At 39.6% G+C, this 14,056-nt stretch overlaps 1 protein-coding gene across 1 annotated transcript in view; it reads left to right on the plus strand.

Moving 5' to 3' along the window:
* The window catches only part of med16 (mediator complex subunit 16), a 31,870-nt gene that overhangs the window by 4,176 nt on the left and 13,638 nt on the right, over positions 1-14,056 (plus strand). The window contains exons 4-12 of the mRNA XM_062038969.1: positions 3,136-3,305; positions 3,374-3,655; positions 3,728-3,877; positions 3,978-4,083; positions 8,028-8,168; positions 8,244-8,467; positions 11,776-11,982; positions 12,044-12,254; positions 12,331-12,464. Coding sequence (XP_061894953.1) covers positions 3,136-3,305; positions 3,374-3,655; positions 3,728-3,877; positions 3,978-4,083; positions 8,028-8,168; positions 8,244-8,467; positions 11,776-11,982; positions 12,044-12,254; positions 12,331-12,464 — 1,625 coding nt within the window. The remainder of the gene's footprint in view (positions 1-3,135; positions 3,306-3,373; positions 3,656-3,727; positions 3,878-3,977; positions 4,084-8,027; positions 8,169-8,243; positions 8,468-11,775; positions 11,983-12,043; positions 12,255-12,330; positions 12,465-14,056) is intronic.

Raw genomic sequence — 14,056 nt, forward strand, 5'->3', positions numbered from 1 at the left:
TACATAATGTTTATGATAAGTAAATTGATCTAACAGAAAAAAAAGGACTTGATATTTCAATAATTTGCATTGCATGGACTTTAGATGTAAAATATAATAAAAAAGAGAAATTATTTACAGTTGCCTGTGCGTGTTTTATCGGTGGGATTGCAGTTAAAACGGTATTTTATAAAAAAAATAATACTTGTTGGATAATAAGAAAACTGTTAAGTGTTAAATAAAACTGTTTAAATGTTAAATCAATAAACTAATGCAGTGATTCTCAAACTGTGGTATGTGGGCTTCATCTAGTGGTACGCCAAAAAAAATCACTCAATTAAAGTGCAGTTTTTTATTTTCCTATATATGCCAACACAGTGTTGCTGTTCAAACTGTGTAATGTTACAGTGGCCAAAAATAACAAATATACTTGTTAAATAAAACCTCTGCCTTATTTTTAATGAATACTTAGGCCTACTGTATTTCAATGTTAGTCGTTATGGTGGTACTTGGATAGCCAAGTTTTTTCCTAGGTGGTACTTGGTTAAAAAAAAAAGTTTGAGAACCACTAAACTAATGTATTCACATATACATGTTATGAATTGACATTATTTTATCGTATTAGTTTTCTTTCTAAAAAGTGTTCTTTTCACCACAAACACACAATAACACTTTAATTTCCTGTTGGTTAAAGAAAGACGACTTTTCTGTGTTGCTATGGTGAATCGCAGAATCGCTGCTCCATTGATCGTGACTTTTTAATGTGGTTTTAACTCGGCATCAACATACTCAGGATTGATTGAACTACCGTATTTTTCGGACTATTAGTCACTCCGGAGTATAAGTCGCACCAGCCGAAAATGCATAATAAAGAAGGAAAAAAAACATATATAAGTCGCACTGGAGTATAAGTCGCATTTTTTGGGGAAATGTATTTGATAAAACCCAACACCAAGAATAGGCATTTGAAAGGCAATTTAAAATAAATAAAGAATAGTGAACAACAGGCTTAATAAGTGTACGTTATATGAGGCATAAATAACCAACTGAGAACGTGCCTGGTATGTTAACGTAACATATTATGGTAAGAGTCATTCAAATAACTATAACATATAGAACATGCTATACGTTTACCAAACAATCTGTCACTCCTAATCGCTAAATCCCATGAAATCTTATATGTCTAGTCTCTTACGTGAATGAGCTAAATAATATTATTTGATATTTTACGGCAATGTCTTAATATTTTCACACATAAGTCGGTCCTGAGTATAAGTCGCACCCCCGGCCAAACTATGAAAAAAACTGCGACTCATAGTCCGAAAAATACGGTAAATGTTTTGGAACGCGCCGAGTTTCCCTTCTCAGAGTAAATCAACTCAGATTTTAAACTCAGAGTTTGTTGAACCTGCTACATTGAATACCCTCCTACATTGAATATCAAGATCTTATAGCTCAGTTACAGCTCATTTTATTACCTATTCTGTGTTATATGTGTTTTATGTTGCACGATTGCACCAAGAAAAAATCCTAGTTTGTGAACCCGTTCTCAAACAATGGCAATAAAAACTATTCTGATTCTGATTCTCTGGACCGTTATCATCGCGTGTGTGTTTGTATTTCTATCCCCGTGGGACCAAAAACCTGACATTTCACTCAGTCTGTTAGGTCCAGCTCAACCCGGGGTCCAAAGCATTGGAATCAATAGAAAATGGCCTCTTATTAGGCCCAATGCATTTTTAATTTTTTTTTTTAAATGGTCCCCTGAAGGTCAGTTTTCATGATTTAGGTGTGTGAAGTGTGTATAACAAGTGATCAAACATAGGTACTGCAGTCCCCACACTGCAAAAAGTCAGTGTTCGAAAACAAGAAAAAAAATACAAAAATTAGGGGTATTTTACTTGAACTAAGCAAAATTATCTGCCAATAGAACAAGAAAATTCAGCTTGTCAGGTCTTTCCAAAACAAGTAAAACTAGCTAACCTCAATAAACCCAAAAATACCTTAAAATAAGTATATTCTCACAATAACAAGTGCACTTTTCTATGTAGAAAAAAAAAATTGACCTTTTTGCTCAATATGTTGAAAAATATTCTTAAATAAGTAAATGCTAGTGCCATTATCTTGATGATATGCGCTCGGTATCATGATTTTTTTTTCATGCTTGAAGTAAGAAATTATTACTTTAAAAAAGTAGTTTTATACTTTTGAGTAGGGATGTCCGATAATGGCTTTTTGCAGATATCCGATATTCCGATATTGTCCAACTCTTTAATTACCGATACCGATATCCACCCCAACCGATATATGCAGTCGTGGAATTAACACATTATTATGCCTAATTTGGACAACCAGGTATGGTGAAGATAAGGTACTTTTTAAAAAAATTAGTAAAATAAGATAAAAAAAAAAAAAAAAATTCTTGAATAAAAAAGAAAGTACAACAATATAAAAACAGTTACATAGAAACTAGTAATGAATGAAAATTAGTAAAATGAACTGTTAAAGGTTAGTACTATTAGTGGACCAGCAGCATGCACAATCATGTGTGCTTACGGACTGTATCCCTTGCAGACTGTATTGATATATATTGATATATAATGTAGGAACCAGAATATTAATAACAGAAAGAAACAACCCTTTTGTGTGAATGAGTGTAAATGGGGGAGGGAGGTTTTTTGGGTTGGTGCACTAATTGTAAGTGTATCTTGTGTTTTTTATGTTGATTTAATTAAAAAAAAAACAAAAAAAAACGATACCGATAATAAAAAAAACGATACCGATAATTTCCGATATTACATTTTAACGCATATATCGGCCGATAATATCGGCAGGCCGATATTATCAGACATCTCTACTTTTGAGTGTTGATGACACAGCTTTGCATCAGTTGATATTCTAGTTTCAAACATGTTTTACTCAATATAGGTCATAAAAACTCCGCAACAAGCTGTAATATCTTATTGAGATCATTTAGGATCAAAACCCTTAAAACAAGTAAAACACTCTAACATAAAATCTGCTTAGTGAGAAGAATTATCTTATCAGACAGAAAATAAGCAAACATCACCCTTATTTGAGATATTTCATCTTACTTAGATTTCAGATTTTTGCAGTGCACGGGGTAAATCCTGACATGTTTGTGTGTGTGTGTAGGGTCCAGGTTGCTGTCCGCAGATGGTGACGGTCACATCAAGTGTTGGTCAATGTCTGAGCACTTGGTCAACAGTTGGGAAAGTCTTCTGTCCAGTTCTCTGGAAGGAGATCCGATCGTGGCGCTGAGTTGGCTGCATAACGGCGTCAAACTGGCTCTGCATGTGGAGATGGTATCTGCCGCATACGCCTTCCACTTCTTCTTACCTGGCCACTGACACGCCTTTACGTTCGCTTTTAGTCGAGTTCCACAAACTTTGGTGAGAAGTTCTCCCGGGTCAAGTTCTCCCCGTCCCTGACTCTTTTTGGCGGGAAGCCGATGGAGGGCTGGCTGGCAGTGACGGTGAGCGGCCTGGTGACCGTGTCGCTCCTGAAGCCGGGCGGGACTCTGCTGACGGCCAGCGAGAGTCTCTGTCGACTGCGAGGACGCGTGGCGCTGGCGGACATCGCCTTCACCGGCGGCGGGAACATCGTGGTGGCCGCGACGGACGGCAGCAGCTCTTCTCCGGTCCAGTTCTACAAGGTCGGAAGCAAGAAGATGGCCTCGATGAATCGGACAGGAGTTTGACTGCATCTGGTGTGTGTCTGTGTTCAGGTGGTGGTGAGTGTCGTGAGCGAAAAGTGTCGTATCGACACGGAACTCTTACCCTCCTTGTTCCTGCGCTGCACCACTGACCCGCAGAGGAGGGACAAGTACCCCGCCGTCACGCATCTCAAGTTCCTGACCAGGGAGAACTCCGAGCAGGTAACGACTAATAATTGCTTTCTAGACTTAAGGATTGCGGAGGCGTCTCTCGACCTGCTACGACCCATCAGCAAGGCATTGACACAGTATGTGTTTTCAGGTTCTGCTGTGTGTGTCCAATCAAAATGGCAGTATTGTCGAGTGTTGGTCTCTGAGGAAGGAGGGGCTTCCGGTCAACAACATCTTTCAGCATCGATCGCCCGTCGGTGAGTGGTGAAAACGCTTGAGTCTTGCAGGCATGTGATTTTTCCGTCTTCCGTTTTCTTCGTTTTTTCCGACTTGCAATGTGTGTTGAAATCTTGATGCGTCTCTTTGCCATACCTACCAATAACTACAGTTTTCTCGTAATGAGTACGGGGAGGAGATCTTGCCACATGTGGAGGAGTTCAAGTACCTTGGAGTCTTGTTCACGAGTGAGGGAAGAGTGGATCGTGAGATCAACAGGCGGATCGGTGTGGCGTCTTCAGTAATACGGACGCTGTATCGATCCGTTGTGAAGAAGGAGCCGAGCCGGAAGGCAAAGCTCTCAATTTACCAGTCGATCTATGTTCCCATCCTCACCTATGGTCATGAGCTTTGGATTATGACCGAAAGGACAAGATCCCAGGTACAAGTGGGCTCTCCCTTAGAGATAGGGTGAGAAGCTCCGTCATCCGGGAGGAGCTCAAAGTAAAGCCACTGCTCCTCCACATAGAGAGGAGTCAGATGAGGTGGTTCGGGCACCTGCTCAGGATGCCACCCGAACGCCTCCCGAGGGAGGTGTTTAGGGCACGTCCAACTGGTAGGAAGCCATGGGGAAGACCCAGGATACGTTTAGAAGACTATGTCTCCCGGCTGGCCTGGGTACGCCTCTGGATCCCCCGGGAGGAGCTGGACCAAGTAGCTGGGGAGAGGGAATTTTGGGCTTCTCTGCTTAGGCAGCTGCCCACACTCGGATAAGCGGAAGAAAATGGATGGATGGAGTACGGTTTTTCATAATCTAGTGGTAAAAACTACGGTTTTCCATTAGAAGTTATTAACTTAAAAATCGAAGTGAAGCAACTCAACGGGCAGGGGACAAAATATACGGGAAACATCAATGGTGATTGGTTGGTTTACGTATAAGAAAATCCACGATTGGTTGGCTGATTTTCTATGATGAGTCACGATTGGTTACGATTAGGGTAAAACATTACAGACAGGCCAATAAGAGGCAAGATAGGGCGGGTCATTGAACCAGGAAGTGAAATCACAACTGACGCGCACATCTCATGCCCCCCTTGTCCCCCCACCTGGCTGGACCTGTGGCCCCCAGACCCCCGGCTTATTTTCAGTCTTTTTCAATAAGTTCAAATCACATGCTTAGGGTACCAGTCAAACTTTTCGGCCTTTTATCCCATTTTCTTTGCCTTCGATCCGATTTTGTATTATCCTCAGATCCAATTAAATTTTCAAAATGCCAACGTCTCCAAATAATTTTTTTAAACCTTTAACATCGGAACTACCAATATGGTGTGTGGAACCGTTTTCAAATTACTATAAGTCTTGGACTATAGAGAGTAAGGCTGGGCTATATGACTGAAAATGATCAGTGCTTTATATCCGTCGATATCGATAATTATTGATATTTTTTATGACCTATTGAAAATGAGGACCAGGAGAAAAATATATTTAAGGTTATAATTTTTATTTCAAATATAATCTTCCTCTGATTATAATCCCCTCAGCTATCAAGGCAGAAAGGAAAGGAAATGTCAACAAAAGCATGAAAAACACTCAAACCATGTAAACAAAATTCTAAAAAATAAGGAATGTGTAGGAAATGCTTAATAAAGTGTAACAAAATAGTGCAAAGTGTGAAAATGTAAACAAAGAAACCTGATTTTTTTTTTTTCAAGTTTAGTGCCAGGAAGTTTAATTTGGTTTATTATTCCTATTTAGTATAGAAAGGAATTAATGTTATGCAGCAATTATTATTTAAACATTATTAGACCAATTTACTATTATTTTAAAGTAGCACATTTGTAATATGTTGTTATTTATTTTATTTATAAAGTCCTGCACTTTAGTTCCTATCACCAGCACTCATTTTTACTTTCTCTTCTCACTCCATGCAGAGAATCAACAGCGAGACAGCAAAATGGCGCAACCAAACTTGATACTGTTGCGTGATTGGCTGTTAGCGTGTCCCTCCCATTGCCCAGTGATTGCTTCCTGTTTTCTAGGCTAACAGAGCTTCGTAACTTCCGATTTCTTCCGACCAAAAAAAGATATATGTATAATATATATATATTTAATGTTTTATCAAAATGCATTTTTTTATTGACATCGATTACGTGTCCATCGCGATATATGTATTTATATTGTTTTATCGGCCCAACCCTAATAGAAAGTATTCCGATGTTTGGAATATGTGTTTTTGAGTGGTTAATGTTAAAGTTAAAGTACCAATGATTGTCACACACACAATAGGTGTGGCGAAATTATTCTCTGCATTTGACCCATTACCCTTGATCACCCCCTGGGAGGTGAGGGGAGCAGTGAGCAGCAGCAGTGGCCACGCCCGGGAATCATTTTTGATGATTTAACCCCCAATTCCAACCCTTGATGCTAAGTGCCAAGCAGGGAGGTAATGGGTCCATTATTATAGTCTTTGGTATGACTCGGCCGGGGTTTGAACTCGTATACCGGTTATTACGGTAATCTACGTCACAGCAGACAAGGCATGCAGCAGAGTGGGCGGGGTTTATTTCCAGAGCGTAGGGGGCAGACAGGGAAGCAAATTTCTACAACAAATTTCTGTTCTGCAGAAAATTCATATTATATCAAAAACGTGGGTGCTTTTTTTTTCCCTTGGCGTTGATGTTTTGCCGTGTTTTTTGCATGTGTTGCATTATTTTTTTATTGCAAAAAAATAAATCGATTGAGGAGGTGAGAAGTAAAATAGGAACAATGTTCATATGTTCCTAAATTCAGTGTTTTGTTGTTCATACCCTAATATTGTAAACCCCACATTCTTTATTTTCATGTACATTCCGGGAGTTTTATTCAGTAAAGACTGTAAAATTCCATTCTGTTTTTTTACGTAGTCTGTCATGTTTTTAGCATTTCATCAGTCACTGTGTGAATTTTGTTAATTGTGTGATCAGCTTTAATTTTTTTTAACGGTATTTTAGGATTTTTTTCTTAAATGCACAAAAACCACCTCATGTCTAAAGTGTTTCTTTCAAAAGGGAACCAAGCAAACATACATCAGATCGCGTGGCACTTTTGAAGGAATCTTTCACGTACCAATTTTGGCATTTTAACGTACAGTACTGGCCAAAAGTTTGGACACACCTTCTCCTCATTCATTGTGTTTTCTTTATTTTCATGACTATTTACATTGTAGATTGTCACTGAAGGCATCAAAACTATCAATGAACACATGTGGAGTTATGTACACTCTTAGCATTCTCTCTGTGAGCTTCAAGCACACCTGTGAAGTGAAAACCATTTCAGGTGACTACCTCTTGAAGCTCTTCGAGAGAATGCCAAGAGTGTGCAAAGCAGTAATCAGAGCAAAGAGTGGCTATTTTGAAGAAACTAGACTATAAAACATGTTTTCAGTTATTTCACCTTTTTTTGTGTAGTACATAACTCCACATGTGTTCATTCATAGTTTTGATGCCTTCAGTGACAATCTACAATGTAAATAGTCATGAAAATAAAGAAAACACATTGAATGAGGAGAAGGTGTGTCCAAACATTTGGCCTGTACTGTATATCTGTATCAGCCTCTTTAAATTTGTATTTTTTTTTTACAACTTTAGTAGAACTACATCGGCAGATCCAGTATATACACATATTATACCAGTATTTAGTATTTAAAAAAATAAAAACATTGTCAGGTAGATAGTTATAAAAACTGCTGAAGCACCAATCTGTCTGCCCTGCTTGTGAAGAGTTGCCATTTTTTTTTCACTGCAGCGCTTACTACTAATAATCCGTATCAGTATCGGCCCTTGAAAAAACATGTCGGTCAATCTCTAGTAGGCACAGTCTTTAACCATGTAAACACTGGAACACAGCTGTTGTAAAATAATTTAATAAAGACAAATGTTCCATTCATGGGATTGAGACTTTTTTAGTACTGTTGACCACAGCTGACCCGAGCTAATCTCTGATCTAGTCGGCGAAAAGCAGCCCACCATCTTGAAGTGGCGTATCCTGACCACCGCCATCGACCTGGAGCGAGTTTCTGCCATCGCTCTTCCCAAATTGCCGATTTCCACCTCCAACACGTCAGATACCAAATTCTGCCCCGGATTGGGTGAGTACTGCCAACACGGCGTCATCAGGTCCAAACATGTTGCGGCCAGGACTCATTTGTGGTCTGCGTCTTCAGGACTGGCTCTGGCCTTCAATGACGGCACCATCCAAATCCTCCACCGTCTGACCCTCCACACGTTGGGCGTTTTCTACGGCTCTGGATCCACCGGACCGGGCCAGCGCTCCGGGGACGAGTCTGCCATCAAGCGACAAAGAGCGGGAGCCTCCACCCTCCATTTCAAGGCGTTGCAGTTCTCCTGGACGTCGCTGGCCCTGGCTGGTGTCGACAATCAGGGCAAGGTAACAACACACACACCTATTTCATTTCATTCTAGGAAATCTGCGCTTTTTTATCTTGCCCATCATCCACAATCCTTACATGAGACAAGAACACACGTCTTTCCCTTCTCTTTGCATTCTAGTTACTAAAAAGTGCTAGTATAAGGCGGCATTAGGGATGTAACAATATAAAAATGTCTATATAAAAAAATAAAAAAATTCAAGTGAAATTGAAAATACAGCTTGTGTCAGGTTCAAACACTGATGACATCTATTAAAAAAGACAAGAAGCAAAGAATCAAACAAAGACAGAATTCAATGTGGACTCAATATTGAGGAGAGTCGCCTTTACACTGTACCCTTGAACAGTATCTCAGCACCTGGCCACCGCTGTTTCCAAAGGACAAAGGTCGCAAAAAGTTCACAGAAAAGGTCGTAAACAATTCACAGAAAAGGTCAGTTCAAAAAGAGTTCCATAAAATAGTTCAAAAAGAGTTCGTAAAATAATTCAAAAAGAGGTCCATAAAATAGTTCAAAAAGAGTTTGTCTGGAAATCGGGCAGATCCTGCCATCTGTCCGCTTTGAAGTCCTTGGGTTAGAACTAGGGATGTCCGATAATGGCTTTTTGCCGATATCCGATATGCCGATATTGTCCAACTCTTTAATTACCGATACCGATATCAACCGATACCGATATCAACCGATATATACAGTCGTGGAATTAACACATTATTATGCCTAATTTGGACAACCAGGTATGGTGAAGATAAGGTACTTTTTAAAAAAATGAATCAAATAAAATAAGATAAATAAATTAAAAACATTTTCTTGAATAAAAAAGAAAGTAAAACAATATAAAAACAGTTACATAGAAACTAGTAATTAATGAAAATTTGTAAAATTAACTGTTAAAGGTTAGTATTATTAGTGGACCAGCAGCACGCACAATCATGTGTGCTTACGGACTGTATCCCTTGCAGACTGTATTGATATATATTGATATATAATGTAGGAACCAAAATATTAATAACAGAAAGAAACAACCGTTTTGTGTGAATGAGTGTGAATGAGTGTAAATGGGGGAGGGAGGTTTTTTGGGTTGGTGCACTAATTGTAAGTGTATCTTGTGTTTTTTATGTGGATTTAATAAAAAAAAAAAAAACCTAAAAAAAAAACGATACTGATAATAAAAAAAAAACGATACCGATAATTTCCGATATTACATTTTAACGCATTTATCGGCCGATAATATCGGCAGACCGATATTATCGGACATCTCTAGTTAGAACAATATCTTTCTGTTGATTACCGTACATGAGAGAAAATAGAAAACCCTTTATGGGGCTTTCCCCCTTACACAGTGGAGTTTTACGAACCTTCTTTTTGGTAGGTTTCAAATACAGCTTTTGTCTTCTTGCTAGGAACTCATTTCAACACAAAGTATTGTGATAATTTAGATACAATAATTCTGACAGCTTCAACACTTTAGTCATACTTTTTGAGCTTAAGAATCTCTTATTACTTTAGCTCCAGACTTCTTCTGTTTGAGATTGTCATTACTGCCACAAGTGGTGGAAAAGTGCATTACAACTGAGTACAGACCACAGCCGAGAATATATCAATGGGTTAAGAAACACGGCTTTTAAGCTGTCGCAGCACTCCTAGCTCAGACTGCTTGCTAATGCATTCTTCTTGAAGCAAATGCCCCACAAGCTGCTGGAGCCAAAATGTTTGGCCCCTTCTTTCTCAGTCTTCTGTGCGAAATGCTTCAGTAACAAAATGTTGACAAAAAATGCAAATTGGATTTATATCCCGCAGTGTGGAGATGTCCCTAATTTCTTCATCATTTCTGCACCTTATAAACCACAGGTGTAAAACTCGAGGCCCGGGGGCCAGGTGTGGCCCGCCACTTCATTTTATTTGGCCCTCGAAAGCCTGAAAATAATATGTATCAAAGTACTGTAACTTTTCTTACTAAATGTATTCTTTCTTTCTATTTTGGGAGAAAAATAAACATATGTACTCCATGTAATCGCAAATGATGTTAACTTTAATATTGTCTAATTATGCAAAAATATATATTATCAAACATTTAAACCATTTTTTTTTTAAAATAAATAAATACTAATAATAATGATTTCAAAGCAAGTTATCCATCAAATTGTGCAATGTAAAAGTAGCAATAGATTTCATGGTCAAATTGTGAAATTTACTGTGGTTTTTACTGCATTTTTCTCTAAATGAAAAATACAGTCCTTTTTTTACTGTAATAAACTGTGCTGCCGTTTTGGCATTTACAGTAAAACACCGAAATAGTTGTTGGTTTGCGGTACAAAAACAAAACAAACTGGCAGCTCAGGTGCCAAAATTGTACTGTAAAATTGCAGGTTGGTTTTTTTTACAGTAAAAAAACAAATGTACATTTTACGGTAAAATTCTGGCAACTGAGCTGCCTTTTTTTACCATAAAAACTAGAGATGTCCGATAATATCGGCCGATAAATGCTTTAAAATGTAATATCGGAAATTATCGGTATCGTTTTTTTTTATTATCGGTATCATTTTTATTTTTTTTATTGTTATGAAATCAACATAAAAAACACAAGATACACTTACAATTAGTGCACCAACCCAAAAAACCTCCCTCCCCCATTCACACTCATTCACACAAAAGGGTTGTTTCTTTCTGTTATTAATATTCTGGTTCCTACATTATATATCAATATACATCAATACAGTCTGCAAGGGATACAGTCCGTAAGCACACATGATTGTGCGTGCTGCTGGTCCACTAATAATACCAACCTTTAACAGTTAATTTTACTCATTTTCATTAATTACTAGTTTCTATGTAACTGTTATTATATTGTTTTACTTTCTTTTTTATTCAAGAAAATGTTTTCAATTTTTTTTATCTTATTTTATTAATGTTTTTAAAAAGGACCTTATCTTCGCCATACCTGGTTGTCCAAGATAGGCATAATAATGTGTTAATTCCACGACTGTATGTATCGGTTGATATCGGTATCGGTAATTAAGAGTTGGACAATATCGGAATATCGGCTATCTGTAAAAAAGCCATTATCGGACATCCCTAATAAAAACAGCAGTACTGGTTTTCCATTTACAGTAATATACACTACATTTTGAGGTGAAATTATTGCAACTTACATTTTAGTTTTTTTAAAAATCTACTAATAAAATGCATAAAAAATTGTGTAATAATAGTATTCTTTGTTAAAAGCGGCCCTCTGGGGCCAAACAAAACTGCGATGTGGCCCTCAGTGAAAACGACTTCTGTTCTAAACAAATCATGTGACTCTTCCTCAGCTCCACATGCTGCGAGTGTCGCCCTCTATGGGTCAAGTGCTGGAGATGAACACCACGCTGCGCCACCTGCTGTTCCTGCTGGAGTACTGCATGGTGACGGGCTACGACTGGTGGGACGTCCTTCTGCACGTGCAGCCCACTATGGTCCCCAACTTGGTGGACAAACTTCACGAGGAGTACATGAGGCAGAACCAGGCCCTGCAGCAGGTAGCGTTCTAAAGCCGTCATCGTGCTTTTATCTTGTCCCATAAAAAATGTTGTGCTGCAGGTTCTGGCGACGCGGATCGTGGCGGTCAAGGCGTCCCTGTGTAAACTGTCCAAGGCCACTGCGGCGCGAGCCTGCGACTTCCACGCCAAACTGCTGCTGATCGCCATCAGCTCCACTCTGAAATCCTTACTCAGACCTCACGTCCTTAATACACCCGACAAAAGTCCGGGAGACCGCCTGAGTGAGATCTGTGCCAAGAACATGGACACAGGTGTGGCTCGCATTACATTGACACAGGTGAGACTGGGACTCCACTGTGACTCAACACTCGGGACTTGTGTTGGCAGATATCGACAAGGTGATGCTCAACCTGAAGACGCAGGAGTTTGTGCTGGACGGTCCGCCGCTGCAGTCCCTGCAGCAGCTCATCCAGTGGGTGGGCGACTTTGTCCTGTACCTGCTGGCCGACCTACCCAACCAGGTGAGCTAGCATAAACACTTTAGGGCAGGGGTGTCAAACTAATTTTAGATCGGGGGCCACATGGAGGAAAATCTACTCCCAAGTGGGCCGGACTGGTAAAATCACGGCCCGATAACTTAAAAATAAAGACAACTTCAGGTTGTTTTCTTTGTTTAAAAATAGACAAGTCGCCACCTCATCGCAGGGCCAACACAGATAGACAGACAACATTCACGCTCACATTCACACACTAGGGACCATTTAGTGTTGCCAATCAACCTATCCCCAGGTGCATGTCGTGGGAGGAAGTCGGAGTACCCGGAGGGAACCCACGCAGTCATGGAGAGAACATGCAAACTCTACACAGAAAGATCCCGAACCTGGGTGTCAGGTTCAAACACTGATGACATCTATTAAACCAGTCATTTTCAACCAGTGTGCCGCGGCACACTAGTTTGCCGTGAGAGATCGTCGGGTGTGCCGTGAGAAATTATTTAATATCTCCTAATTAACCATTGTCGGGTGTCCGTGCTATAATAAAGTGCGGCAGGTAATGTAATACTCATCTATTTCAGTAGGTGGTAGCAGAGGGCGATAAATACCTGTAAAGACAATCGAGTTAGCGCTGCGCATCACGTGACAGTGACAGTTTGGGATCGCAGCAAGAGGAGGCGAGCAAGTGACAGTGATGGAGAAGTTTTTGAGAAGGGAAAATGCGAATGGCGAACAGTGTCCTGGACAAAATTCTGACCCACATGAAGGCTCTAGTATGAGTGGTCTACAAAATAAAAAAAGACGGTGAGCTCGAGGCAATAAAGCGAAAGCTATCTTTCATTTGGATTGACTTTCACCGGGGATGCGACAGCACCGACTCCGCAGTGCTTGGCGTGTGGTGAGAAGCTATCCAATAGCGCCATGGTGCCAAGCAAGCTTAAACGCCATCTCCAAACGAAACACCCCGATGGAATATTTTGTACGCTTACATACAAACAATGAGAAACAGGCAACTTTTCTGAGAAAAACCACAAAGGTAAACAAGAGAGCCCTCAAAGCTTGCTACCTTGTTGTTGAACTCGTAGCTAAATCAAAAAAGTCCCACACTGTGGCAGAAACATTAATACTGCGAGCTTGTAAAGCCATTGTAATAGTAGTGAGTATAAATACATTTAGAGAACTATATTATTAACTATATGTATTATATACTGTGTTAGAGTTTTGTGTCATTTTGGTTGGTGGTGTGCCGCAGGATTTTGTAAATGTAAAAAGTGTGCCGCGGCTTAAAAAAGGTTGAAAATCACTGTATTAAACAAGACAAGAAGCAAGGAATTAAACAGAGACAAAATTACATTTGGCTCAATGAGGAGAAACGTCTGGACTGTGCTCTTTGGACAGTCTCACCACGCTCCTGACGAAATATTTTATTTGGACTTTCCCTGATTACATGGCAACAGCTGTTTCTAAAGGAGGGGGGTCGTAAACAGCCATCGTCTTTGATTAAAACCGTTCAAAGAAAAGGTCGCCTGTAGGGGAGTCTGGTCCTGCTCCCTCTCCGCTTTGTAGTTCTCGGGTCAAGACAAAATCTCTCTGTGGATTACAATACATCAAAGAGACAG

Source organism: Entelurus aequoreus, linkage group LG27 (assembly GCF_033978785.1).
Source record: "Entelurus aequoreus isolate RoL-2023_Sb linkage group LG27, RoL_Eaeq_v1.1, whole genome shotgun sequence".
NCBI lineage: Eukaryota > Metazoa > Chordata > Actinopteri > Syngnathiformes > Syngnathidae > Entelurus > Entelurus aequoreus.